This window comes from Penicillium lagena (assembly GCF_028827675.1).
Source record: "Penicillium lagena strain IBT 129212 chromosome Unknown utg000001l_segment0_segment0, whole genome shotgun sequence".
Classification (NCBI taxonomy): Eukaryota; Fungi; Ascomycota; class Eurotiomycetes; order Eurotiales; family Aspergillaceae; genus Penicillium; species Penicillium lagena.
The window spans coordinates 3,720,972-3,747,190 of NW_026623222.1; the positions used below are offsets into that span (position 1 = coordinate 3,720,972).

A 26,219-nucleotide genomic window follows, 5' to 3' on the forward strand; every position below is an offset into this window, starting at 1 on the left:
CATGAGCGAAACGTCGGCAATCGAAGTTGGGGAGATACCCGACTCGGCCCAGAAGGCGCCCCAGGAGGATGTCGAGAAGATGGATCCTACGTCTACAGAAGTTTCTGCGTCCAGTCGTGGGTATTCAAGGGCCTCAGTGGTGTTGATGGTAGTGTTCAGTGGCTTAGCTATTGGGTCGGATGGTTTCAACGCGTCGATCATCGGCAACGTGGAGTTGTTGATTGAGGTCATATACCCGAAGTCTTTCACGACCGCTGTGGCCGCTCGACTGTCCAATGCATTCATGGTGGGCATGATTATTGGCATGCTGAGCTTTGGCTACATTTCCGACAAGCTTGGCCGCAAGACCGGCGCTGTCCTCACCACCATCATTTTGGTTCTTGGGATTGCGTTGAGCGCTGGTGCCAGTGGACTGACTGACGATGGCATGTTTTGGATGTTGATCATTGCACGCGGGATCGCAGGCGTCGGGGCTGGAGGGTGAGTAGAGCTGCTCTTTTGAACGCGTTGCATGCCATGCCTCTGACAAGATCTTTCTGCGACAGAGAATATCCGGTGGCAGGGGCGGGTGCTGCAGAAGCAACCGATGAGGCACCAGGCATTCGCAAACACCGAGGCTTCATTTTCGCCATGATCGGTGATCTATCCGCTTCCCTGGGTTTTGCCTTTGGTGCGCTAGTTCCTCTGCTGCTCTTGTTGTGCTTTCACCAGCAGGTTCAGCACTATGAGACCGTATGGCGGGTTGCCTTGGTCATGGGTGTCATTCCTCCCATATCAATCTTCTGGTTTCGCTATCGGATGGTCATGAGCTCGGCCTATCGGAAAAGCTCTATGAAGAAGCAGAGGATCCCCTACTGGCTCGTGTTGAAGAAGTATTGGCGCCCCTTGCTCGGTGTATCTGGATCCTGGTTCATGTAAGTAATAGGTACCCCTGATCAGGTGAAACTTGACTGACATTGATTGGCTCAGTTACAATTACATCTCGTACCCGTTCGGGTTGTTCTCGTCGACTATCGTCGGACGGGTTAACCCTTCATCTTCTCTGGCTCTCACTATGGCGTGGGGAACATTGATTAATTGCTTCTATATACCGGGAGCGTTTATTGGTGGCTTTTTGTCCGATCGCATTGGACGCCGCCGAACAATGGCACTGGGATATTTGCTACAGGCGATCCTCGGCTTCGTCTTGGGCGGGGCATTGGGACCCATCCAGACGAAACTGCCACTGTTTATCGTCCTCTATGGGATTTTTCTCACACTTGGAGAGGTTGGTCCTGGTTCTACGATCGTTCTGACCGCAAGCGAGAGCTTCCCAACTGCCGTTCGTGGTCATGCAGTGGGACTGGCAGCAGCCTTTAGTAAAGCCGGAGCTGCCATTGGCACGCAAGTCTTTAAGCCGATCTTGGCAAGCTGGGGAAATGATGAGACTCGGGGAACACAGGCTGTATTTCTGATCGGTTCGGGGTTTGCTGTCCTCGGAGCACTTTTGGCATGGTTTGTCCTGCAGGACAGCGACAAAATACTTGACCACGGCGACCAAGAATGGAAGGATTACCTCGCTGCTCATGGCTATGAGCATATCGAATGGGGAGTGGAAGATACTTCAAGTCCAGAAGAAGTCAAAAATTTGGAATAATTAGTCCGTGGGACTTCAACATCCCTGCGGCAAAACGAGAGAACACCAAAATTCCAATGATAAGAGCATAAAATATACGAGCAATACCAGTGGTTTTTGGGTAAATACGTTCTATTACAAATGAGTAGATACACAACTGGACGTCCCAGAACTTAGCGACGATAAACGAAAAGAAGCAAACGAGTGACGCAATCTAGACATAGAAGAGCCGCAGTGGCTTATCTTGTGGTTGGCCTGGACAACAGATTGAAGGTAAATGTGAGAGGGTTCCTTTGATTCCCCTGTAGAGAAACACGCTGATGGGTCCCAGTCGCATCCCAAAACATGGAAAAGGTACTCTAGCGTTTTGGGGTTTACAGGATTGAGCCCAGCGCAACGCAAGGAACGGCCACACCGACGAGGTTGTTGTTCTATCGCGAGTTAGTATCGCATAATCAACTTCTTGAAAGTAATACGTACGGAAGTCGAAGGCGAGTTCTGGCAACAGGCAATGTTTTGCTTGCACTTTTGGTCGATCAACTGATTCAGGCCCACAATATCGACAGCTGGTAAATTGTTAACTTTGTTCAGGGCCTGACATTTAGAAATCCCTCACCGTTGAGACCAAGATCCTGGCACTGCTCAAACAAACCCAGACCATCACCTCCAGGGCCACCACCGAGGGCATTAGCCAGAACTCCAGCCAACGGACCTGTGTTGGCCGTGTTGATATCATGGGTATAGGTTGCCTTGTTGCAGCACGAAAGCTTCGCGTCATTCCCGCAAGCATTCTTGCCCTGGGCCAGGGTAGTCTGGCCGCTGATTGGGAACTTGACATCGCTGTTGCCAGCGTTGCCAACACCGTTGCCAGACTGAGGCAAAGCCATGGCGGTAGCTGCAAGGCACAGGATGGTTGTGAAAAACTGCATTGTGGTTATGGGTTGCGTAGAGGAAAGAGCTGAATGAGTGACTACAGAAATGGAACTTGATAGAGACAGACTTGAATAGATGATTAAAAACACAGGAGACTTCGGATTCTTTTATACCTGCTTCTTAGGCTGCCATTCTCTCTAAAGTGGGCAGGCGGTATCACGAGAACTCTTCAAAGTTGATTTAATTTGTTAATTGAATCAATCAATAGTGCTACGAAATGTTGGTTGAAAGTCACCTGTTTCCTATAAACTAATTTCTTTTTCTGTGGGTGTATAAGCAAACCACTAAGTGTTACGTGGTACAAACCTCGAGGTCGATCATTGAGAGTAGATGTATCTGGTCTCTATCGATCGAATTGTTTGATTAACGCACGTTATGTAGATCGAATGCATAAAAGGGTTTCACAGAAAAGCCAGGCCCAGTGCACTGTTTATGCTGTACCCCCCGAGATACTCCTTGCATATTGAATTTCAAGGGAATGACTCTCAGTATTTTGTTTTCAATGCGAACAGTCTCATTGATTTTGCACGTCGACCTTTCCGGTCCTAACACCCTATGACCGAAAACCGTCGATCAGCAAAATTAATCACTTCCGTTCAAATTCCGATAAGCTGGTCAATAATTGAGAGAATTCGTCCATTGCAAGTATATACAGCTGCGCATAGAAACCTATTGGAGTCTCACAGTCACACGGTCATCTTTTCAGTAGTCGTGATGCGTCTGATGCGAAGCTCGAACCGCACAGCCTCAGACCTGCATACCGTAGGGATATTCAGCTGGCTTAAGGGAAACATATTCCGTAGACTGAGCCAACATTTGTGATCCCATTAATCTGTCTAGGGTAACAGAAGCCGAAATGAGAAAATAGGCATATTCAATCTTCGTAAATATCTATGTTACTCGTTCATTCATTATCTATTTGAATGCCAGCTCCTTGTTTACCATGTGTAGGATTCCTCGACATATTTGATCGACTGGTACCCCTGCCGCATGGCGAGATGGGCCGCTGCCCGAGTCTCCCGTGCCATCCCCACCGGACCACATACGACAATGGCAAGAGAAGCACCAGCGGCGGTTGCATCTCGGGCGCGTTGAAGGATTAGCGATAGAAGATCGGGTCGTCCGGATTTAATCTCGCATCCGATCGCAGCCAAATACTCTGGAGGCGCCTCAGCAGTCGCCGTGCTGTAGAATGAAGCACGGAACTCCTCTCGATCCAAAGCAGGCTTCAACTCCCCATAGGCCACATCTCGGAAGAAAGCCACTTGTCGTCCGGACCAGATAAGCTCAATATCCTGGATTTGAGTCTTTTCCTCGTCGGGATTTTGCTGACTCCCTTCCTCAGCCGAGCGAAGAAGATGATCTTGGATGTAAGGCACAGCGCACGCAATGCCGGTTCCACCGACTATCATGAGCACGAATTCATACCGCCAGAGGGGAAAGGCGTCCCCATATGGTCCTTCCAGAAGGATCGTTGCATCGGTTGCTCGTGTGGGAGATTTCAAACATTGATGACGAAGTTGACGTGTCCATCCATCATACGGGCGAATCCAAAAAATCAACTTCAATGCTAGGCTGCTATCCACGCCACTGGCTTCTTCCAGCGAGCCTTGGGTTTCACCATCGCCATAAAGAAGAGGCACCTGTGAAATATCTAGCGATCTGTTCGGATTTCCCCAAAACTTCGCAGATGGTCCCTTGAATGAATCAAGCTCATAAGACCAAGCCCCGACCGTAAACGGATGGCTCTCCCACCCTGTAAATCGAAACGGCTGGTACAAGAAGTAATACAGTCCGGCCTCTGGTCGTAAACGCATTGATGGGAGCGTAACTTCCAAACGCACCACATCGGCTTCTTCATCATAAACCATGCGGCTCACCGAAGATTGAACACCTTGAGAGCTGACATGGAGGTTGCAATAGCAGAGGCGCACGAGCCGTAAAAAACGATCCAAAGCCCACACACTCACAGATGGCCACAAATAAGTCCAGTACTCCTGTCCTTCGAATATAAACGTATGGCTACACGGAGCGCATGAGTTAGCCTCGGAGTGAGTCAAAATGGAAACCGACTAACTAGAAACATGCGACTAGTATCAGAATGGACAGCACAATATGTGTTATCAAGAATATCTCGTATGTCGCGTGGCGGATCCGATCGAACGAGGTGACCACCAGCAGCAGCATGACAAAAAAGGCCTAACAGTCCGTCAGCTGACAGCGATAAGAAACTCGATATCCCGGAGCCTCACTAGTATTCCCCATAGGATATAGGTCTTTGAAAGTTCCTTGTAAACCTTATTCGCTGTAATTGGCCACTCATTAACCTCGAGAATGCACAAAAGGTGCCCATTGTATATAGTGAACTAACCTCGGATATAGATCGCAGTATACAGAATCGAATGCACCACACCCTGCACAGTTGCCACGCGTGCCACATGACGATGGAACATATTGAATGATGCGAAGCTCCAACCAGTAGCCCACAGAAAGACATTGTTCCGTCCACCAAATATCCACAAGAGCGGAAAATTTGCGAAAGACATAATTCCAGTACGATCCGCAGAGTACCGTAAGAGTTGGCTGGAGGTATCGGGCCAACTATCAAATCAAATCAGTTGTGTCCAAACTTCACTGAACGATAAATTCTCAGACGCACTAGATGTTACCGGGGAAGGTTCGGTAAGCCACGACGCTCAGAACGATGCTGATTATCCAAAACCCGCCGACCACTAGCGCTTCAATTCGAGAGGGAAAGTAGCATCCCAAGAAATACCAGCTCTGTGTCGTCCATGGCGCTGGAGTGATTACATGTGTTTGTAACCAGCGATAGATCCTGCCTGCCCATGCAAAAGAGACGCCCTGGTAAGAGTTCGAGGGATACCGATGAGTTTTGAGCTCACGCGCGACTGGGTATCGACGGTAGAAGAGCCAATCACATAAACGAACGATGATTCCTCCGAGTAGGATGATGCTCCAGTAGGCGTAGCCCACATACCTAGACGAGAGCCTTGGTCAGTTTTGCCACTGCCGTCTCTAGCAGCAAGACAACTAACCCAAATGCATGATGCGACCAGGTCTCAAATTGCCAAGAGTCCTATCAATCCACTGTCAGCTTATTGTAGTGCGACATGGGATTATTGAACCGCACTCACAATTGTATTAAACATTCGGTTAAAGAAGGAAGCAGAAAGAATGACGGGGGTGTCCACAGGCTCTGCCCGTGGCAACTCCAAATAATCCACAGTCCGCATGGCCTGGATCGCATCCTCAGTCAGGTTGCCCGCAACTTCGTCTCTGGGCAGCAGTTTCTGATTCCCGAATTTGCGACACTCGGTCGCCAGCCGAGCCAAACCGGCCGCGCACTCTCGGTCGGAGCAGTATATTTGAGAAGCAGCATAAATGGATGTGACCTTGAGTGGATTCTGGCACCGCGTATCCCACATACCATTTGCGGGACTACCCGAAAACGATATGTAGTTGTACGCTGAATAAATGGCTGTCACACATCGTCCGTCTTTCGGGAGACTGGTGGCCCCGGAACACTGAGCAGCGAGCGCAATGGCCAGCCATCCGACAAGCAACATAGTTGTTGTCGTCGGTCCGTCTCCGGATCGGCAGTCAGCCTAGGGTTAAAGATAGGGGGACAAGGTGAACAGAGAATGAGAGGAGGCCCGGGATATGCATCCCGATAGTCCGCAAAGTCTGGCGATCGGGGGGCAAGTGGACCCACCGGCCCTGGTCTAAGCATAGGGGAGGAGTTGATTCAACATTGCTTAACATCGGAATTGCTGCCATTGATACATGCATGGTAAACTTTCGGTCCGCTGAGAGCTCTTCAATTGACAGCAAGCACCCTCGAGTTCCACATTAGGATCAGATAGCAATGCGAAGCACAAACCCTAACTGATGGTTGGAACAGGCAGCTCCCGCAAGTCTTCTTGACTGAGTCTGGGACCGCGTCTCGTTATATTTTCATATCATCCGTCATGTTTTCATCTCTGCGAGTATACATTGTTTCTCAATAATCGTCAATGGCAAATATAATTACATAAGCTCAATTGGCTTTCTCGTCGTGGACGAGACTTGATGCCTAAGGACATCACGAACTACCAGATTGAGCACATACCAAACAGTTCATTAAAGGCTGCAGAGAAGGTTGAAACCGCGCGAGTGGCTGTGATTGTCTCTTTATACACAACTTCATGATTAACCCGTCCTGGTCGCCGTCTATTTTTCCCCTTAGCCCACGAAACGAAAGGTGGTTCTCTCGAACTAATAGATTATCTCTTCGAAGTCGAGTCTATGTGGCAGGCGCTTCGACGGAGCATAGCTCGGATGCACGAAGGTGACGGCCTGTTTCGGTAGGAAATCGAGAAAGCACATCTAGGGAAAAGCTCTCGAGAAGACGTCATCGAGCACCGCGGATAAATCCACCCCCCAAGGCTAAATATTGTCTTGCTATCTACTCCGTTTAAAAAACAATCTATTGGATGAAGATCTTTGTCACACGGCCCACCGACACTCGTGAACGTCTTCATCTAGCGACCATACTCTATCTGTGGCATAGATCGTAGCGTTTTCTCCACGCCCAAAGCCTTCGGTTATCCCGAACTCCACACCACGGGGGACCTCCGACAGCGATTTTACTGCACTCCATCCCCCACAAGCTCGGCTAAATAATGAAATCTGATAATGATCGGCCCAGTCCGGGGCCAATGCACTCCGTTAATCTCGTCTCCGGTGGGCCGTGCAGAGCACCCCGGCCGATGCCGTAACTCGATTGTCTGCCCTTGCCCGTCTCACCCGCAACCGCAACAGCTATTAATGTCGATCCTTACTCAAGTGGCCTATTCATTGGAGGTTCGAAAGCAGGCCATTAGGCTAAATTGGCCATGGCACGTTGTATAAAGCAGCGATGGAGGTAGTGAAAGCGAGACACTTTTGCATCATCCACCATCGCTTCGTTTGAAAGCGGAAGATGCGATTCTCTCTTGTTGCGCTCAATGCCATTTGGGCCTCGAGCGCAGTTTTGGCGTCTCCGGTTCAACAGCGCGACTATCACGAACCGACTTCTAAAGGGTTTCGCATGCAGCATGGCTTTGAGACCGTGCTAGTACAGCCATTTGGGTACGACGGCTTCCGTGTCCGCGCATGGCCGTATCGCCCGCCGAGTGGTCAGGAAATTGGATTCATTTATGATCCACCCCTTGAAGGGCCCGAAAATGGCGATGCCCACGGAATGTCTTTTGATACTGCGTTCAACGGAAACCGGTCTGAAGAGCTTCGTAACGGGAACATAATCGTCCGCACATCCGGCTGGAGTGGGAATCCAGGAGGCTATCGACTGGCTTTTTACCGGGTGGAAACTAATGGCTCAGAGACTCTCCTCACAAACGAGTATGCACCGCTCAAGTCGATCAACCCCCGCTATTACTCCTGGACCGGAACTGGCAGCGAGTTTGGTGCTGAATTCTCATTCAGTACCACACCAGACGAGCAGATATATGGCACTGGTACCCAGCAAGACCACTTTGTCAACAAAAAGGGACAAACCATCGATCTGATCAACTTCAACACCCACATCCCCACGCCAGTGTTCATGAGCAACAAAGGATATGGGTTCATCTGGAACATGGCTTCCGAAGGTCGCATGGAATTTGGTCCGCTGCGCAACCGATTTACTGCGGATTCGGCGACAGTGGTTGACTACGTGATATTCTCGTCTGCCCCCGGTGACTACGACACACTGCAGCAGCGCCTCTCTGCGCTCACTGGGCGTGCACCGACACCTCCGGACTGGTCTCTTGGTTATATCCAATCCAAGTAAGTTATTTTGCATTATCATACTGTCCACATTTTCATGGACTAAAGTGCTTGTCTTCCTCAATTTCACAGGCTACGATATGAAAATCAGACCGAGGTAGAACTGCTGGCTCAGCATTTTCATGCACGCCAAATTCCTGTTTCAATGATCGTCATTGACTATCAGTCTTGGGCTCAGCAAGGTGATTGGGCTTTGGATCCGCGCCTCTGGCCTGACGTGTTGGAGATGGCGCAACAGGTGAAAAAACTGACCAACGCCGAGATGATGGCCTCCCTATGGCCCAGCGTTGCGGACAATAGCGTGAACTACCTGGACATGATTTCCCAAGGATTCCTCTCAGCCACCCGCACCGGTCCGGGCACTACGGACTCGTGGAATGGATCCTACATCCGTAACTATGACTCCACAAACCCCGCAGCACGCCGTTTCCTGTGGGACACATTGAAACGGAACTACTATGACAACGGTATCAAGAACTTTTGGATTGACCAGGCCGACGGAGGTGCCCTAGGTGAGGCGTACGAGAATAACGGCCAAAGCTCCTATATCCAGTCAGTCCCTTTCGACTTGCCGGATGTGCTATATGCTGCTGGCACTCAGCGCAGCGTCGGGAAGCTCTATCCATGGGCCCACCAGCAGGCCATCGAGGAGGGCCTTCGCAATGTGACCTCCACCGATACGGGGTCGGCATGCGACCATCTCTCCCTAAGTCGGTCTGGATATATCGGCTCCCAACGGTTCTGCAGTATGATCTGGTCAGGCGACACAACTGCAGTATGGGAGACGTTGAGCGCCCAAGTAGCCAGTGGATTGTCCGCCGCAGCCACTGGCTGGGGCTGGTGGACTATGGATGCAGGCGGTTTCCAGGCCGATCCGACGGTATGGTGGAGTGCCAACATCGACACGCCAGAGTATCGCGAGCTATATGTCCGTTGGCTCCAATGGGCGACCTTCCTCCCCTTCATGCGCACCCACGGCTCCCGCGAATGCTATTTCCAGGATGCGTATACGTGCGCAAATGAGCCCTGGTCGTACGGCGAACAGAACACACCTATCATTGTATCCTACATCCATCTGCGATATCAGTTGTGGTCCTATCTACGCACAGTCTTCGACCAGCTACACAAGACGGGGCGCATGATCATGCGCCCACTGTACATGGACTTCGAGCGGAGTGATCCTCGCGTCGGCCAGTGGACACGGATGAATACTAACGTGACTACCCAGCAATACATGTTTGGACCACGGTTGTTGGTGAGCCCGGTGACGCTCCCGAATGTGACGGAGTGGTCGGTCTATCTGCCACAGACAGCAGACACTAATGCTGCGCAGCCGTGGACGTACTGGTGGACCAACAAAACGTATGCCGGCGGTCAAACGGTCACTGTTCCAGCGCCTGTGGAGCACATCCCTCTCTTCCATCTGGGTAAACGCGCGGACATCCTCAATGGAAACGTCTTCGCCTAAAAATGGAAACGAAATGACGGACTGTACTTTCATTTTTCTTACTTATCTAGAATTGAAATAGGCAGGAAAATCTCTCAATTGTGACATTAATTAGGATTGACGAAGATGCTTGCTATAGAAATAATAACTAAATATCTAGTGGTTATTAAATAATGTGCCTTATGATCGAGGCGTCAACTGCCGCCCAGAGGCAAAAATGATGTCACATTCACCAACACTTTTTCGCATTCTGTCGATCGCAGTCAACACAACCTCCACGCCAACCACCAACGATATGGGAGGTGGTGACCACGTTCCGCCGACAGCATCTGGTCAGGATGCCAGTCTTGACCAGAATCCACAGCTGCACGCTGTGATCGACTTGGGCAGGTGAGAATCTCACCAGTCCGTCGAATGGACGCGTTTTGGGCTCACTGGTGCTAGCAATGGCATCCGCTGCTCCATTTCAGACCTTTCTTCCCCGACATCCCGGGTGCTACCAACTGCTCACTTTCATCGAATAAACATCTCTCTCTATGAGGCCCAGATCGAGCCCAAAACCGGCCAGCGCATCCCAATCCCGCAGTCCGTGATCGACCGGGTAGTCAGCGGCATTGTCCGTTTCCAGATCATCTGTGTCGAAATGGGTGTGCCGTCTACTAATATTCGCATCATCGCCACAGAGGCTACTCGAACGGCGATCAACAGCGCCGCTTTTGTCGATGCGATCTTCTGCAGGACTGGTATTCCAGTACAGGCGCTACGAAAAGAGGAGGAAGGCATTATTGGCGCGTGGGGCATTGCTAGCAGCTTCTCAGATGTCGAGGGTCTGGCACTGGATTTGGGGGGTGGAAGCATGCAAATGACCTGGATTATCTCCCACTCAGGGAACGTGCACATGAGTCCGCGGGGATCAATCAGCTTCCCGTACGGCGCAGCAGCATTGACGCAGAAGCTCGCCGATCTGGAGCGTGGAAAGAGCAAGAAAGAAGCACAGAAGGCCCGAGAGCAATTCCGGCATGAAATGGCCAGCCAATTCCGGGAGGCATTTGACGCTCTGGATGTTCCCGAGCCTATGCTGAAGAGGGCCCGGGAGCAAGGAGGATTTCCGCTATATTTGTCGGGTGGCGGATTCCGAGGCTGGGGATATCTGCTTCTGTATCTGCATCAGACGCGCGGTCGCAGTTATCCCATCTCCATAATCAATGGCTATTCTGCACCCAAGGCAGACTTCGAAGACACCGAGACCCTCAAGGAAGTTGCTCGCACCGCTCACACGATTTTCAGGGTATCTGATCGCCGGCGCAAGCAAGTACCATCGGTTGCATTCTTAGTGAATGTACTCGCCGAGTCGTTACCCCACGGCATTAGGGAAGCCCATTTTTGCCAGGGAGGTGTCCGAGAAGGCGTACTGTTTCGTGAGATGTTGCCCATCGTCCGTCAACAGGATCCTCTCGAGGTTGCAACCGCTCGCTATGCGCCTCCGTCAGCACGAGGCATTGCCTCGCTCCTGTTAGCTTCACTTCCCCAACCTTCTTCAACTCGATCTGTCACTTCCTCCATTACCGCCCATCTCGTTCAGGCATTTGCAAATGCACTCTACGTGCACGCGACCATGTCCAAAGAGCTATCTTCTAGCGCCGCTCTCTATAGTACTAGCACGGGTATCCTTTCCTCTACTCATGGAATCCCACATTCCCACCGTGCTCTTTTGGCGTTGATACTCCAAGAGCGTTACGGCGGGGAGCTACCGCCTCGTGACATGGACTTCAAATCTCACCTGCAGGCGATCCTTGCCCCGGATGAGGTCTGGTGGACTCGATACTTGGGAAAACTGGGTTTTGTTTTAGCCCAGCTCTATCCAACCGGATCCGTTGATACGTCTAAGCCGCGCATCGCCCCTGCGGCTCGATGGGCAAAGGATCTTGGAAAAAGAAAAATAAGGAGGGGGTTCGGCTAGAGATTGCAATTCAAACAGTGGACTATGACCCGACACATTTGAAAGAAGAACTGGAACGAGACGTGCAGAAAATTGAGAAAGTTGGTAAACGGAAGAATTGGATCGGCGGAAGAGACGGCTGGGGAATGAAAGTCCAGGTCTCCGTCGTTCCCGAGGATATTCTGGGCACGCATCGAGAGCCGTGAGACAGATCACTTACTGGATTAGTGTGGCTGCTGTGGTTTATGCTTTATGGGAGCAGCCTTCCCAGGTTTCGGTGTTATCTTTTCCCTGTGGCCTCCTGACCTTGCTTTATGGGCAAAATCGCAAGTTGACGCTGCATGCTGTGAGGCAATACCGACAATATGGGCCTTGCGGATCTGCCTGGGCTTTACGAAGTTTCATTCCGCGTGATCAGATGAAAGGCTTCTGGTCAAGGTGAAAAGTCAATTGTATGTAGAGTCCACAATACATGTGCACTTGTTTCAGACTGGGTGTCTATCATGACGAAATAATGCTCGTACCAACAAGATCCGCAGAGCGAGTGGTTCCACATGAGTCTAGTCCAGGACCGGCCACCGGAGGGGATATGTTGTCGTATTTCGCCTCTCATCTGCGAAGCTTGCGCCACGGGATCCACCAGACAGCCAAGTTCACAAGTACACAATGCCCCTGATTCTGGGGTACCATCGGCGTGAACCCAATTGCAGACCAATACGTTCTACGACTGCTATCATGGCTCAAGGCAAACAATAAAACCCTGTCGGCCGGTTCCGACGGATCATGGTGGATCAAGTTTGCCAGACAGTACTGTTGGCGTGAAGTTAACGGCCCATCATGTCTTTGATCGGACGCACCCTAGGATTCGCAACCTGGGATTGAGTTTCCTGGGGTAGTGTTTCTGTACAAACTAGGATCCTGGTTTCGGTCGAGAGTGAAGCTCAGGGAACGAACCACGCCTATAAGCTAATGCAAATTCACTCTTCGGCCTTGAAAGCAGGATTGGCTCCACAATCCGAGTACCGGCTCGGCCTACAGCGTTCTTGTCCTTTTCGCTCACCAATAGCGGTGGCGATGGCCCCGTGTCCCCGTGGAGTGCAGACCCACCTCCAGTGGATGCGCCCGGATTTGCGATCTCCCGACGACGGAGTTGGCCGCCAGGCTTCATTGAAGCTGTTCCATTGAACATACATATGCGCTCCAATTCCAAGATGACGACGGTTTGGTGGGGCAGCTCGCTTGCGGGTGTGGCACAAGAGCTTGTTCATCTGTTCGCAGTTTCTCTTTCATCACCATAATATACATCATGGCGCCTTACTTCGGCCTTCGCGGGACAAAGCTCAGTCGGGCAATTATCTGGCTGGTCGTGTGCCCGGCATTCCTCACCTATGGATACAACCAGGGCGTGATGGGAGGCCTACTGACCCTCAAGTCATTTGCTGGGACCTTCCCTGAGATGAACACTCTTACCACCCACGGGCCGAGGAAACACTACAACTCGAACATCCAGGGTACGTACGCCAAGTTGTCACGATGGCTGTTTCTAAAATCCAGGGCTTCTTGCAGGAACGGTGGTCGCATTGTACGCAGTCGGAGGTATCTTCGGTTCCCTCTCTTGCATCCATCTGGGTGATGTGCTAGGACGGCGACGAGTCATCTTCATTACTTCTGGTATCTCCATCATCGGTGCCGTCTTGATGGCCAGTTCTTTCTCAATGGCTCAGTTTGTCGTGGCACGGTTGGTTCTCGGGTATGTCTCTTCTCACTTCCGGCCAGGATCTCTCTCTTGCGGGTCTCCTGCGTCCTTCGGTCTTGATCTAATCAAGACTTTCAGATTTGGCACAGGTGGTTATGTGGCGACCGTGCCAGTATGGCAAGCAGAGATCTCCAAAGCAAAAAAACGTGGCGCGCATGTCGTCACGGATGGGATTTTCATCGGTGCAGGTATTGCGATCTCTCTGTGGATCGACTTTGGCTTCTACTTCGTCAAGGGAAATTCGGTCTCGTGGAGGTTTCCTCTGGCTCTGCAGATCTTTTTGTCTTTAATGGTGATGATCTTTATCATGTGCTTCCCCGAATCTCCCCGGTGGCTGATCAAGAAGGGCCGCGTACCAGAGGCTCGGCAGATCCTGGCTGCCCTGGCAGATGACGAGCCGATGTCGTCGCAGATCACCGACGAAATCCGGGATATCGAGACCTCCCTCGCTCTCTCTGGATCCGGATCGTTCATGGATTTGATCAAGATGGGCGAACAGCGGTTGTTCCACCGTACTTTTCTCGCTGCTCTGGGTCAGACATTTCAGCAGATCTGCGGAATCAATCTGATCACTATCTATGCGACCACTATTTTCCAACAATATCTTGGCCTAGACGCACTGCAGTCGCGTATTTTGGCCGCCTCAATGGTTCTTACACAGCCGCTAGGCGGTTTCCTGGCCTTCTTTACTATTGACCGACTAGGACGGCGGCCGCTGATGTTGTGGAGTGCCGGTGGTATGGCCGTCTCGATGGCGATCCTCGCGGGTACTACATCAGTCCCCTCCAATACCGGCGCCGTGATCGTTGCTGTTATCTTTTTATTTGTCTTTGAATTCATTTTCACAGTTGGCTATTCGGGGCTGACCTTCCTATACGCAACGGAGGTGGCACCTCTCCAGTTACGAGCAGCCATCAGTGCCGTCTCGACCGGTGCTGTTTGGATATTCAACTTTTTGTTGGCAGAAGTAACGCCGATCGGGTTTGACTCCATTCAGTGGCGATATTATATCATCTTCGCTGTGATTAATGCCGCGATCGTGCCAATTGTCTACTTCTTCTTTCCAGAAACCAATGGTCGTTCACTCGAGGAGATTGATGAGATCTTCCTACAGTCTCGTTCTATTTTTGACCCGCCCCGTATAGCGCGCTCCCTGCTGAATATGCACGTTGCGGACGACCACAGCGTGGATTTTGAGATGACCAAAGGTGGGGAGAGCGATTATGCCGAGACAAAAGAGGCGCCGAAGGACTAAACCGGTTTCGACGCTATTAACATACGCATTACTTTCTTTTGTTTGGATATAAAGGCATATTGCGAGGCTTACCTTTTGAGTTTATCGAAATATATATGTAGGATTAGTTTGCAAAACCGAGTACGAGACTGGCAGGGTTTTGATCCCATTTGTGTGTATACATTTATTTTATTATATGGTGTAATAGGGCCCGCTGCAAGAGGGCGATTTCCGGGATCGCTGCTTCGTTCTGCTCAGCAGATTGGCAAGTCGGCAAGCCTCGGCGGAGCAGTGTTGGTCCGACACTTCAGAGGGGGCTTCTGGTCATAGCCATCATTGCGGGTTCGCTGGGCGGGCTATCCCCAAAGAGTATGGGTCGGATGGTTTGGTCTTGAATCCAGAAGCTTGAAATTCTCCTTCGATTATAGAGAAACGAGGATGAAAACCTGAGCTTGCTGCCTTATTTGGTTCATAGAATAGATCCCTTTATTGCTGGATTGGGTTCAGCGAGCCCAAATAGCAGAATGTGCTTTGAACATTACTGAAATAGCCACAAATAGCATCACAACGAAATTTTGATTCATAAACGTCTTTTCCCGTTGGTTCGAGTTACACAGCGGATAGCTATCATAGTAGACATATTTCGTGGACCAAGGTCCAATTACCGAACACAATATCCTCCATCAATGCGCATATCGTTACCGGTCATGTAGGTGCTTGCATCACTGCACAGATACACGTAGGCACCCTTGAGCTCCTTAGCCTGACCATTACGGCCCATCGGAATCATAGAAAGCCAGAGATCCTGAATGTCTTTCTCAACAAAGTCCGACAAGCCCGTATCGATGTAGCCAGGAGAGATACTGTTGACACGAGCAAAGTCGCGCCACTCATTGGCCAGCGAACGCGCCATGTGGATGCAGCCTGCTTTTGCGACGTTGTAAGATGTCTGCTCCTGAGGGAAGTTGGCGATGAGGCCAGACATGGACGAGGTAATGACGAAACTGCCGGTGCCACGCTTCTTGAAATGAGCACCGACGGCCTTGGCGCAGTGGAAAGTGCCTGTCAAGTCCGTCTGGATCACCTCCTCCCAGTCCTGGACCGAGCCGTCAAGGACGCCACTGCTTGCCGTGCGGCCCGCATTAGCGATGAAAGCATCGATCTTTCCAAAGTCCTTGACCACTGTATCGACAAAGCCCTTGACACTGTCCCAGTTTCCGACATCGCATTTGTAGGCCTTCGCCTTCACGCCGTAGTTCTCTTGAAGCTCCTTGGCGTTCCTTTCTCCGCCCTCTGCACGAGAAGAGTACGTGATGGCCACGTCGGCACCCATTTCAGCGCACCCACGAGCTGCTTCAATGCCCATTCCGCGGGGCCCTGAAGCTCCGGTGACGACCACAACCTTGCCCTTGAGGCTGAGGAGGTCCACTAGGCTATCGGATTTGGGGACGGGGATCGGCATGGTGGACGATGGAAGACAATTGAGGTTGTGTGAGTGGAAGTGGAAGGAGAAGTGGAAATAGAAATGGAGGTAGAAGTGGAAGTGAAAGAGTGAGAAGTCGCAGTGGGGGGAAACTGGTTTTAGTTATATATCCCGCCTAGTGCCAACCTATGACCTAATGACCTTGAATGTTGATGGGATGTCCCGGCATACATCCTGCGAGCTGATACGCTGTTACACTGAGGACTTCAAGTCTGTGCGCGCTTCCGGGTCCTCATCCCCGTACTGTCAGAGGTTCCTTTGTCGACTATCGGTCAAACACTCTAGGGTCGTCTGCATTCCAACGCGGATGGCAGCGGAGCCGGTGATGTCATTGACTCAATACATTGATCTGAGTCTAGGGCAGCCCAGGTCAGGTGCCCCTCTGTGCGCGATGTTTTTTCATAACCATAACGAAGTATGGTAGACAACATAGGAAAAGTTGGCATTCCAAACTTCCAAGAAGGTTTGTTGTTGTGTTTTTTACCTCCTCGTGTCTTGGGAACGCCAACGACGCGGGGGCCCAGTCACATCGCGCCAAGACCAAGCATATCTTGAGAGAATGCGCATTCGGCTAATTAGCACGTCCCACCGGATATGAGCGGTTGGAAAAAATTCAACAGAGATGATAGGATAATGGATGCCGAAGCCCGTCTCAAAGCCTGCGTCCGATTACTCTATGCAGATCCCGCGATTGCAGGATTGGACCTGCAAAATGACTCGAATACGTATCGCCGATCCACTTCTCATCATGACGAGCTGATAAGCTTTATCGCATTCCAGCTGGAACGTCGTTAAGTCGTTGGCGCTCTGGCGATGTTCATATGTATCGACTGGTACATCCGTCGGTGTGACAAAATTAAAAATCGACCGCAATGGAGAGACAAAACGAGCAACTAGAACCTCAAGCTCAGACGAGCTCTGACAGCGCGGCCGAACCCATCCGTCGATTGTCTACGGTCCGAACTACTACCAGCACTCTCCATCACAACAGATTCAGTAATTCTTTCCTAGGACGGTATGACAAGTAATACTCTCTAATTTCCGTAGCTTTCAGAAGACCGCATCCCATAACATGAACTATATCACGGACAGTAGACGGCCATGCCATTGAAAGGTGGATCAAAGCTGGTTGGAAGGATGTCAAGAGAGTACTTGCCATCACCATTGCACTCATCGTCACTGCGTATTTTTAGATTCATCAAAACCTGTAGACGGCCCAAGGTCAAAGTATCTGCTTACCCGTAGAGCCAACAGTCGTCCGAGCCTCCAATCCATTGTACATTGCCACTACATTATATTGTTAAAGACAATTTTGACATTTGGGAAAGCTATACTGACGGATGGCTCAACTTCAAACACTGATTCTCGCGAACGCGTTCGAAATGGCAGTCAAGGACTCCTGTACAGTATTCGATCTGCGAAGGGGCTCAGTCCAGTTCATACGTTACATAAACACCATCTCCTACTAACCACGGAGTGGTCTCCAAAGAGGGGTAATGCCGAACTGGTGGCGGCCAAGAGCCCGGCAGTGGCGGTTAGAACTCCGGCGTAAAACATATTCACAAGCTCTTAGATTAAGTAAAGGAACCAGTGTCTGGATAATGAGTGTTATCGAGAATTAGGAAAGCAAAATGGGTCGGTCTATCTTATATTTCTAAGGCATCTGATCCTCAGCTGGAACGGGCTCAGCTTGTGCTTTGTGTTTTCGAAACTTCCGTCCTACTCATCTCAGACCTTGCCTAAAGGATGTAAGCCCTTACGCTGGAACCATTGAAGTACTGCATTGAGCAGCTGGGAGGTAGGACAGAAGGCAAAACATGTGCGCGGCAGAGGACCCACCGGGGTGATGCCTTGGCATGACGTTTTGAGTATACGAGCGATACATAAGCAGTAGTCGCAAATCATTCTTTTTGTATATATAAATTCAAAATCCTAGTTCGACATCACTATCTAAATCCAGAGCCGAAACTACTGCTTCGCCGTGTGACACCTTTCCGGGTTCTATCTACGTCCGTGATCAACGCCACTGCCGACTACCTACCACTCATGCCACAGCATTATTCCGTACAATGATGCACACGGCGGCCACGAGAATCGACCCAGCTAAATTATTATTGTCTCCGCTATTAAGAGCCACTCTACTCCATGTGCCTGTAGTCGGTCTACTCGACTTTGACAGCGGATGGATCCGTCAGACTGTACTGTTATAAGTTAGATCAAGGACGAAAGACCACCCGATAAATCGTAGTCACAGCGGACTCTGCGGTATCCGCGGTCCAATAGTGCGTGGATCATTCTATGAATCTCAAAGGGCTCAGATCTGCCTGGAAGGCTTTGTAGCAGTATAGGATACCGATAATGGCGCGATCGACATCGATTACTTCATTCAATGCTTTTATTCTAATTTGGCGAACAGAGAAATCTTGAACCGTGAACCTCCACGATGGCATATAGATGGGATAGGAACGCCATATGGCCGGTGCGGATGTCCGGAACTGCACCGATTTGTCCAAAGTGATTCCTCCCCGACGCCAGGAGTGAAGGTTATCATGGATGATGATGACTACTGCACACCCGCAGAAAAAACCCGTGAAAGCCACATGGATCCGAACATGTGCATCCAGCAATCCATGCCGCGGCTGCTTCCGTATCGGTTCAGATCGCCAGCCGATCCATCGATTAAACTCAACCTAAGCGGGTCTGTACAATGTGGGTTCACGGCGCAGGGGTTCGGCACCATCGTTAGACTCAAGAACTATTGAATGTTTTTCTGGGTCACTATACGTGGTCTGTGTGGAGATCTGTGCAGGGTCAATAAAATAGGAGGGGCCTCCCCGCTGAAGATTTTCGATCGAGCATGCGAACCCTCGATGCCTGTCGCACTGCCCTTCCGTCGCCATGGACGACAGCCACGGTAAGGCGATTTTGACGGTTACAGCCGTTTTTCTTGCTATTTCGGCCGTCAGTGTTTGCCTGCGATGTTTTGTACGCCTCCATCTCGTACGGGCGTTTGGGTGGGATGATAGAGTGATGTTGCTCGCAATGGTATGTTTGACCGAGATCGGAACGGCAGCGAGGTGGTGGCTAATGGTTCTGAATGATAGGCTTTTAATCTCGCTTTCGCGGTTTGTGGCATTGTCGGGTGTCAATATGGGATGGGCAGGGAGTTAGCCTACTTTATTGTCTACCCTGAAGACTTCCCTCGAGCGATGCTGGTAAGGCTCAGCTCCTGTACAGACATCAATCAAGGGCGCTAATATCGGTATACAGTGCTGGTGGCTGGGCCAGATTTTCTACGTGATAACATGTGTTGTCGCCAAAGTCTCGATCATTATTACCCTGTTACGCATCACAGTCGACCGCATCCACGCCTGGATCCTTTACAGCGCCATCGCTATAGCTACTGCCGTGGGCCTTGTGTTCCTCCTCTTCACTATCTTCGAATGCCAGCCAGTTGACTTCTTCTGGAATCGATCCTCGGAGCAGGGCACTTGTATTGACCCGGACGTGTTGCTGGCAATCGCATATCTATACAGTGTTGGTGCCGCCATTACCGACCTGACCATCGGGCTTCTCCCCGTGGCGTTCATCTGGAATCTGCGGATGAGCCTACGCAACAAACAAGCTATAATTGGCATCCTGGGAATTGGCTGCATGTGTGTAATTCTGGCATAGCTGAAAACTCGAGGACAATTGCTAACTCCCATAACAGTGCAAGTGCTGCCGTCATCATTCGGATTCCTTTCATTAGTCACTATAAGGACAAGCAATTCCTCTGTATGTACTTACTTTGAGAACGTTATCGTTTTTTCTTCGATTTGACTGACAAGCTTTGTAGACAATACCTACCAAATCTCCATCTGGTCCAACATCGAGGCCGGCCTGGGCATCACCGCAGGCTGTCTCACAACACTACGACCCCTCGTCCGGTTTTTCCGCGACGGGTCCTCCGCATCCCGCAGTCCCAATCGTAATGCCGGCACGTATCATCTGTCTAGCAACATGCCATCCGGCATTGTCCGTGCTTCGCGCTCGAAACAGGATGATCGTAGCGACATGCACCACTTGTGGAACCTCAGTGAAGACGACGATTACCACGGGGTGACAACGACAATCATGGGCAGTACAAACCCGATAGAGAATAGCAGCAGCGAGGAAGATCTCAACCCTAGCCACCAGAGGTGGAAAGTTGAGCGATCCGTTTGCGTGTCGGTGCAAGATGCAGACTGAGCAGTCAATCCACACCAACAGATCCTACATAGTTGATCAACAATAATGTACTATACCCAATATATAGAAAGTTCTATATATGCACTGTATGCCCCCATATTGTAAAACACCAACAATAATCGTGTACATGCTGAATTTTCTGCAGAATGCGCCATCGCTATTGCGGGAAGGATCTCCGAGATGGGCCGGATCATTGTGACTTGGCGAATTGAACCGGAAGTTTCACCAACTGGTATTTTGCCCTTGTCTTGGTGGTCTACTATTATTATCAACCCCATCATTATCATTTCCGACTGCGACCATTGATGAAAATAATAGGGATTGAATTCAAGGGAAGAGGCGTGGAAGGTAATTCAATTTAGCATCTCGGAACACGGAACGAGTCCTGTGTACTTGTTTCATCCACATTGCAGTGTTATATATATGGAGCAACACACACATAGATCCTTGTCAGATTCAGCCAGTCGACGTCACGCATCTAACAATCTCTGTACCGGTCTGGTCACTCCTTGACTTCCTGCACCGCCTCCTCGCGGATTAGCCCTTCCTGTGATGTAGATTGCCCGACGGCATACACATCAATCGGGGTTGAGGCGAACTTGCGCGCTCGAACTTTGGTGGCGAACAAGACATCTAGTTCCGCGTACGTGCGGCTGCTGGGCTCTGGTAGGCGGAAGAAAGCCCAGACGAAAGCACAGAGCGCCGTCGCACCCCAGAAGAAGCCTGTCTTCCCGGACTCGTTCCATGCCGTGGGACTCATGAAGTAGGGTTCAAGCACCTGCGATATGACGTTGACCAATTGATAGGCTGTGCGCGCCAGGCAGATTGTCAGCGGCCTTAGACGGACGGAAGAAATCTCCGAGACAATGGCATAAGCAATTGGCCCAACAGTCAAGGAGTACACGAACAGCCAGCACATGCAAAGTGCTGCCTGAGCCCACATGGCCCCGGTACTTCGAGATGCCGCACTGATAATACCGACAAGAAACAAAAGCACGAACAGGATTCCCTGGCCCCAGACGTACAGGGTGCGACGTCCGAAGTTGGAAATAAGAATCCAGGAAAGGGCAGTCCCAGCCAAACCCACAGCCGTGCATCCGACGCCTAGCTGAAACGATCGGTTGACGTTCATGCCAGCTTGCTCAAAGAAAAAGGTTGGGGTGTAGGCGAACGAGCTGCCCGAGAGAATCTGTCCCAAGAAGGTAACGCAGCAGATCTCGGTTCTGCGACGATCCACGCCCTTGAAGCAGTCGAAGTAACTGGTGCCTGCTTCAATCTCGTACTCGATCTTTGTAGTATGCACCATCATGGCCAGCTGGCCGTTGATCTGCTCTTCTGTCTTACCCCCAGCCAGGCGTCGGAGACTGCGTTTGGCGTCTTCCAGGCGGTCCTTCCGGACATAGTACCAAGGGCTCTCTGGAGCTAGCCAGCAACCAATCATCAAGGGAACAGGCCAGATCCATTGCAAGGCAAAGGGAATCCGATACGACCACTGGTCTGTCCGGTTGACGAGACCATACAACACTCCAGAGGCAATCATCTGGCCGATAGCCCAGCACATGTTGACAAAGACGGTCAGGTAGCCACGCAGGTTGGTCGGGCAGACTTCGGAGGCGTAGGCTGGGCCAACTGTCGCGAACACTCCCCATGAGAGCCCACACAGGATCTGACCAACGAGAAGGACGGCCGCCGAGTTTGAAAAGAAGGTGATGAAGATGAACGCTGTCAGGAAACCCAAGGAAACTATCATAACGGAGCGGTATCCAAATTTAGACGCAAAATATCCATTCATAATTCCACCTACACCATCTGTCAATTCAAGTGTTTTGATGCGTGAATTGCAGCGACTAACCGAAAATAGCACCGACAGTACTTGCCATGTTCAAGCCTGACTGCCACGGGGCAGATACCTGCCACCCAATCTTCCCGCCATAGTTGTGGCCGTACTTTTGTCTAAACGTGGGATAAGCGAAGAAGTTGCCCATGAGGATGGTGTCGTATCCCTCCATGATGATAGACATGGAGATCATGACGGACCACCCCACGGCCTTGCGGTTCTGGCTGAGGGCCTGCCACAGTGTTTGGGCATGTTCCTCATCGGTAGCCCGTTTGGCTTCGATAACTGCTCCGTGACCGAGTGTATCCTCGACATGATGAGCGGCAGCCTTCTCCAGCGCAATCTCGGTTTCGGTAGGGGTCGCCATAGAGGGTAAATGACCGTAGAGCACTTGTTATGCCTGTGGTCGCGAGACACGATACACAGCTCCGGCAAAAAGGCCGCTAACTATATATTTAACATCTTGGGTATCCCCAGGTGAGAAACAGATCCGGGGTTAGCGTGGAGAAAGAGCAGCTGCCATCCTTGCATTCACGCTAACCAGGCCGACGGTTTTGAGCGTATGCGGCCACGGATAATCAGGCTAGAAAAGCCAGAGTGGACGGGGTCCAAGTTTTTGCACCTATCATTGGCAGGGAAACCTCAAGACAATCGAAAATGCCATATTGAAAAACCCGAGCTCTTAGCCTTGGGAGGGTTATGATTGGACCCCTCCGAGGGGGACAAACGCCCCTATTCCTAATACGAAGCGGAGGCCGCGGCCTAGTCGGGGTCCCATTTTCCCTGAGGCAAGAGGATTCCGAATGATGGGAAATCTAGACCGTGAAGTTATCATTTAATGATTACTCCGGAACGCGACTCCGGCTCGAAGCGACGTAAACAGGCCAGGGTGTCGGGACATTATTATTGTCCTGCTGTAGCGCATCGAGGTCAAGGAGTCAATCAAGGGTTAGTGCGAAACTTAGATGCAGAGGATCGGCGTGTGGAGTTCCGAGATTATTTACTGGGGTTGTGATTATTATTTACCGCATCGGAAGATCTGATATTCTACCGACTGAACACCGTCCTTTATCACGCAGCCCCTACGACCGAATAGCATCGTAGTGTCCACCTATTTAAAGCATGGAGCCAAAAAGTGCTACTATGAACATATACCCAAATAATGTTAAAGTGCGAACTTCGGATAACCTACCGCTCGCCTCAACGCTGGGTAGGACCCACTAGCTATGGTCTCCAAGCGGGTGAATAGAACAGGGCCTCGGATGTCCGAGCCATGAAACTTCTTGTCTAGATTCGTCAACGGCCGAATAGCCAGTATATTTGACCTAGACACCGCCGCCATCTGCCAGCGTGCCCCATCCATATTCGTACTTTGATATGGGCATTGTTTGGCGAGGTCTCAGAACCTAATCACTGCCATCGTTATTAAGAAGAGACGAGTCCATTTCTCCGGCTCCTATTCCACGAGCACCCCGCAGGAAGTAACCGTCAAGTACCGTCACAATCCGCTGTGGGCCAGACAAGTTAAGCCAATATAGACGCTGATAGGGGACTTGTCCACTCTATATTAAAAGAATGCATCGGACGAAGGTCCATAGTGAGAAAGTTCTCTCAGGTGGATACAGGCTCATAACCTGCTCGGCAAAGTCCCTTTTATGAAGAAGAAGAGAAGTCATCCAAACACGTAGAAAAAGGGCGAAGGGGGAAATGAACCTGCAAGGGCAAAATGCCTTAATGGATCAAGTGACTCTAGGACTCAAATCATGCTTCGATTGCATTATTGATTGAGCACAGGATCCCACTGAAGTCATAGGGAACATAGAAAGCATGGATTTGCAAGACATGCCGCTCAAAGCCAGGGCATTCCAGAGGGTAAACCTCTAGGAGCCTCCTGATTCTAAACGCTCAACAATGGATAATGGTCAAATCGTCTCTATATTCATAAGTCTATCTCATATAATCTATTCATGACGGGCCAAGAGCCCTTCCACCTCTTGGGCATCCTCTGCAGGTCCCCCGCGAGAAGCATCGAGAGACTGAGACATAGCCACAGCCTCGCGACGGCCTTTATCGGCGTTCACCATCCAAACGAGCGGGATCGGTAATACAATCAGCACCGAGATGAAGAAAAACCCAGACCGCACCTGACCTGTCGCATCAATGAGCACCCCAACGATGGCAGGGCCTATAAACGAGCTCCCTTTGTCCGTGGCCGCATAGAGGGCATAAAACGCCGCCTCACTGCCGGGTGGGATCAAAAGACCGAAAAAGGAGCGACAGTAGGACGCAAGACCGCCTGACACAGTCCCGTGCACAATAGCCAGGGGGAAAATCTCCCATGGCTGTTGTAGTCCAATGACGCCCCAGTTCTTGACAAATGGGATGTAGGCAAGCATCCCGTAGAGGGGGATAATCTCGAACAGCGCGATGCAGAGGATGATGGTCTGGTTGGGCTCTAGTCCAAAACGACGGGACACGTGTGGCCACAGGAAGGCGCCAGTCATGCCCGATAGAGTGGCAGTGATTGAGAGCAGTCCGACTGCGGTCGTACTCATCTTCAATTCTGTTCGAGCGAAGAGTATCGCTGTGCCGGAGACGGTAGCCATGGCATCAGACAAGAGGAACCACGCGACCAAAAAGAGAAGCATTTCCCGCAGCTGCATGGCCACTTTCACCGTTCGCCACAAGGACTTCCACGCAAATCCCATCAGTCGTAGCCACACCCGCCAGCGACTATGAGAGCCATCTTGCGTGGATGTACTCAACGCTGGGCCGGGCCGAGGGCGTAGCAATTGACGAGCGACCAAGGTGAACGCGCACCACCAGATCCCTACTAGCAGCAACACAAACCGGAGTGGAAGCGTCCCGGATGCCTTTGCTAGGGATGTCTTCGAGAGAGTGACCAGCAGAAGGATACTGAGACACTGCACAAACACCGCGGCCGAGTACCCCAAACCAACTCCCTTCGATGAGATCCGGGTCGATAGTTCAAGCTCCGGCGATGATGAATTCGGGCCATGGGAAGGTTGGTGATCCTCCACAACGCCATCCAAACTATCTTCCTCATCGCCCCATGAATTCCACTCGGACACATCCTCGTTTCGATGCAACTCTGATAGCTCCTCGCCATCCTCCTCCTTCTTGGTCCCTTGGATGGACGGGTCATTGGCGACCAGGACGGGGAGGTAAGAGTTCAGCACCACAAATGACGACCCCAGGCAGGTCACTCCTATTACCACCAAGATCGGGGCGAGGAAGAACACCGGCGGCGCAATGAACATGAATAGCATGCTCGTGGCGGAGCCGACGAACCCGAATGTCATGAGAAGCGTCTTGCGATTGTTCTCTGCATCATTCCAACGAGACAAATGTTGTTAACTCTCAGGTCCAAGTATATACCGCTGCTGAGATAAGCCGGTACGTAGTGTGCAATCATACCGTAGTCCGCCAAGGCACTGAACGATATCAACGTCAGAGCTTGGACAAGCACCGCCAATGAGAAGGTATACATGGCGAAGCTCGCGGTGTTAATCTGGAGCCCAAGCAGGCCAACCAGGCACTGCTCATTCTCTCCAGGCTGCGTGCTGTTGTTCGCGGGCTGGTCGCCGACACAGGGCAGGCGGCTCCTCTGCAAGGTGCCGTGCTCACGGGCCAGTTGCTCGAGGGTGAGGGGCAGAAATGAACCTATGGGCGATCACTTAGCTCCTGGGCTTGCTGGAGTGTAAATCTCAATAAATACGAACCTACACCGCAAACCGCGAAGACCTCCGCCGCCATCCCGTAGGCATACCAGCCCAGGATCTCGCGGCGGCTCGTCGATGTAGTGTCCTCGCCCGCATAGCGCGGAGGTCGCTGTTGAGCGCCCTCCGTGGGCGGAGGAACCCTGACAGCGTCCAGCAGCGAGGCAAACATGAAGGCC

The 26,219-nt window shown here is 51.1% G+C and overlaps 11 protein-coding genes across 11 annotated transcripts; 4 read left to right on the forward strand and 7 right to left on the reverse strand.

Moving 5' to 3' along the window:
* Position 1: 1 nt before the first annotated feature.
* On the forward strand, positions 2-1,636 carry N7510_001634 (uncharacterized protein; the record flags this gene model as incomplete). The annotated part of the gene is made up of 3 exons (XM_056973561.1): positions 2-480; positions 546-914; positions 970-1,636. The coding sequence occupies 3 exons, from the start codon at positions 2-4 to the stop codon at positions 1,634-1,636; spliced, it is 1,515 nt and encodes a 504-aa protein (XP_056838678.1).
* Positions 1,637-1,989: 353 nt separating this feature from the next.
* N7510_001635 (hydrophobin family protein) lies at positions 1,990-2,544 on the reverse strand (the record flags this gene model as incomplete). Its single annotated transcript, XM_056973562.1, has 3 exons — positions 1,990-2,046; positions 2,096-2,181; positions 2,232-2,544. The coding sequence occupies 3 exons, from the start codon at positions 2,542-2,544 to the stop codon at positions 1,990-1,992; spliced, it is 456 nt and encodes a 151-aa protein (XP_056838679.1).
* A 942-nt stretch (positions 2,545-3,486) lies between these two features.
* Positions 3,487-6,135, reverse strand: N7510_001636 (ferric reductase family protein; the record flags this gene model as incomplete). The annotated part of the gene is made up of 7 exons (XM_056973563.1): positions 3,487-4,570; positions 4,626-4,747; positions 4,801-4,853; positions 4,920-5,149; positions 5,208-5,546; positions 5,605-5,645; positions 5,704-6,135. 7 exons carry the CDS (start codon positions 6,133-6,135, stop codon positions 3,487-3,489), a joined length of 2,301 nt encoding a protein of 766 aa, XP_056838680.1.
* A 1,394-nt stretch (positions 6,136-7,529) lies between these two features.
* N7510_001637 (uncharacterized protein) lies at positions 7,530-9,842 on the forward strand (the record flags this gene model as incomplete). Its single annotated transcript, XM_056973564.1, has 2 exons — positions 7,530-8,374; positions 8,447-9,842. The coding sequence occupies 2 exons, from the start codon at positions 7,530-7,532 to the stop codon at positions 9,840-9,842; spliced, it is 2,241 nt and encodes a 746-aa protein (XP_056838681.1).
* Positions 9,843-10,038: 196 nt separating this feature from the next.
* Positions 10,039-11,966, forward strand: N7510_001638 (putative transcription regulator (RTG2); the record flags this gene model as incomplete). The annotated part of the gene is made up of 3 exons (XM_056973565.1): positions 10,039-10,211; positions 10,266-11,659; positions 11,710-11,966. The coding sequence occupies 3 exons, from the start codon at positions 10,039-10,041 to the stop codon at positions 11,964-11,966; spliced, it is 1,824 nt and encodes a 607-aa protein (XP_056838682.1).
* A 771-nt stretch (positions 11,967-12,737) lies between these two features.
* N7510_001639 (uncharacterized protein) lies at positions 12,738-12,953 on the reverse strand (the record flags this gene model as incomplete). Its single annotated transcript, XM_056973566.1, has 1 exon — positions 12,738-12,953. One exon carries the CDS (start codon positions 12,951-12,953, stop codon positions 12,738-12,740), a length of 216 nt encoding a protein of 71 aa, XP_056838683.1.
* A 2,458-nt stretch (positions 12,954-15,411) lies between these two features.
* Positions 15,412-16,212, reverse strand: N7510_001640 (SDR family oxidoreductase; the record flags this gene model as incomplete). Its single annotated transcript, XM_056973567.1, has 1 exon — positions 15,412-16,212. One exon carries the CDS (start codon positions 16,210-16,212, stop codon positions 15,412-15,414), a length of 801 nt encoding a protein of 266 aa, XP_056838684.1.
* A 1,103-nt stretch (positions 16,213-17,315) lies between these two features.
* Positions 17,316-17,790, reverse strand: N7510_001641 (uncharacterized protein; the record flags this gene model as incomplete). Its single annotated transcript, XM_056973568.1, has 4 exons — positions 17,316-17,412; positions 17,473-17,520; positions 17,572-17,648; positions 17,704-17,790. 4 exons carry the CDS (start codon positions 17,788-17,790, stop codon positions 17,316-17,318), a joined length of 309 nt encoding a protein of 102 aa, XP_056838685.1.
* A 1,341-nt stretch (positions 17,791-19,131) lies between these two features.
* Positions 19,132-20,463, forward strand: N7510_001642 (putative integral membrane protein; the record flags this gene model as incomplete). The annotated part of the gene is made up of 5 exons (XM_056973569.1): positions 19,132-19,278; positions 19,338-19,448; positions 19,504-19,889; positions 19,946-20,010; positions 20,072-20,463. 5 exons carry the CDS (start codon positions 19,132-19,134, stop codon positions 20,461-20,463), a joined length of 1,101 nt encoding a protein of 366 aa, XP_056838686.1.
* Positions 20,464-20,965: 502 nt separating this feature from the next.
* Positions 20,966-22,667, reverse strand: N7510_001643 (uncharacterized protein; the record flags this gene model as incomplete). The annotated part of the gene is made up of 2 exons (XM_056973570.1): positions 20,966-22,263; positions 22,316-22,667. The coding sequence occupies 2 exons, from the start codon at positions 22,665-22,667 to the stop codon at positions 20,966-20,968; spliced, it is 1,650 nt and encodes a 549-aa protein (XP_056838687.1).
* A 1,594-nt stretch (positions 22,668-24,261) lies between these two features.
* N7510_001644 (uncharacterized protein) lies at positions 24,262-26,212 on the reverse strand (the record flags this gene model as incomplete). The annotated part of the gene is made up of 3 exons (XM_056973571.1): positions 24,262-25,632; positions 25,722-25,984; positions 26,044-26,212. The coding sequence occupies 3 exons, from the start codon at positions 26,210-26,212 to the stop codon at positions 24,262-24,264; spliced, it is 1,803 nt and encodes a 600-aa protein (XP_056838688.1).
* Positions 26,213-26,219: the final 7 nt, after the last annotated feature.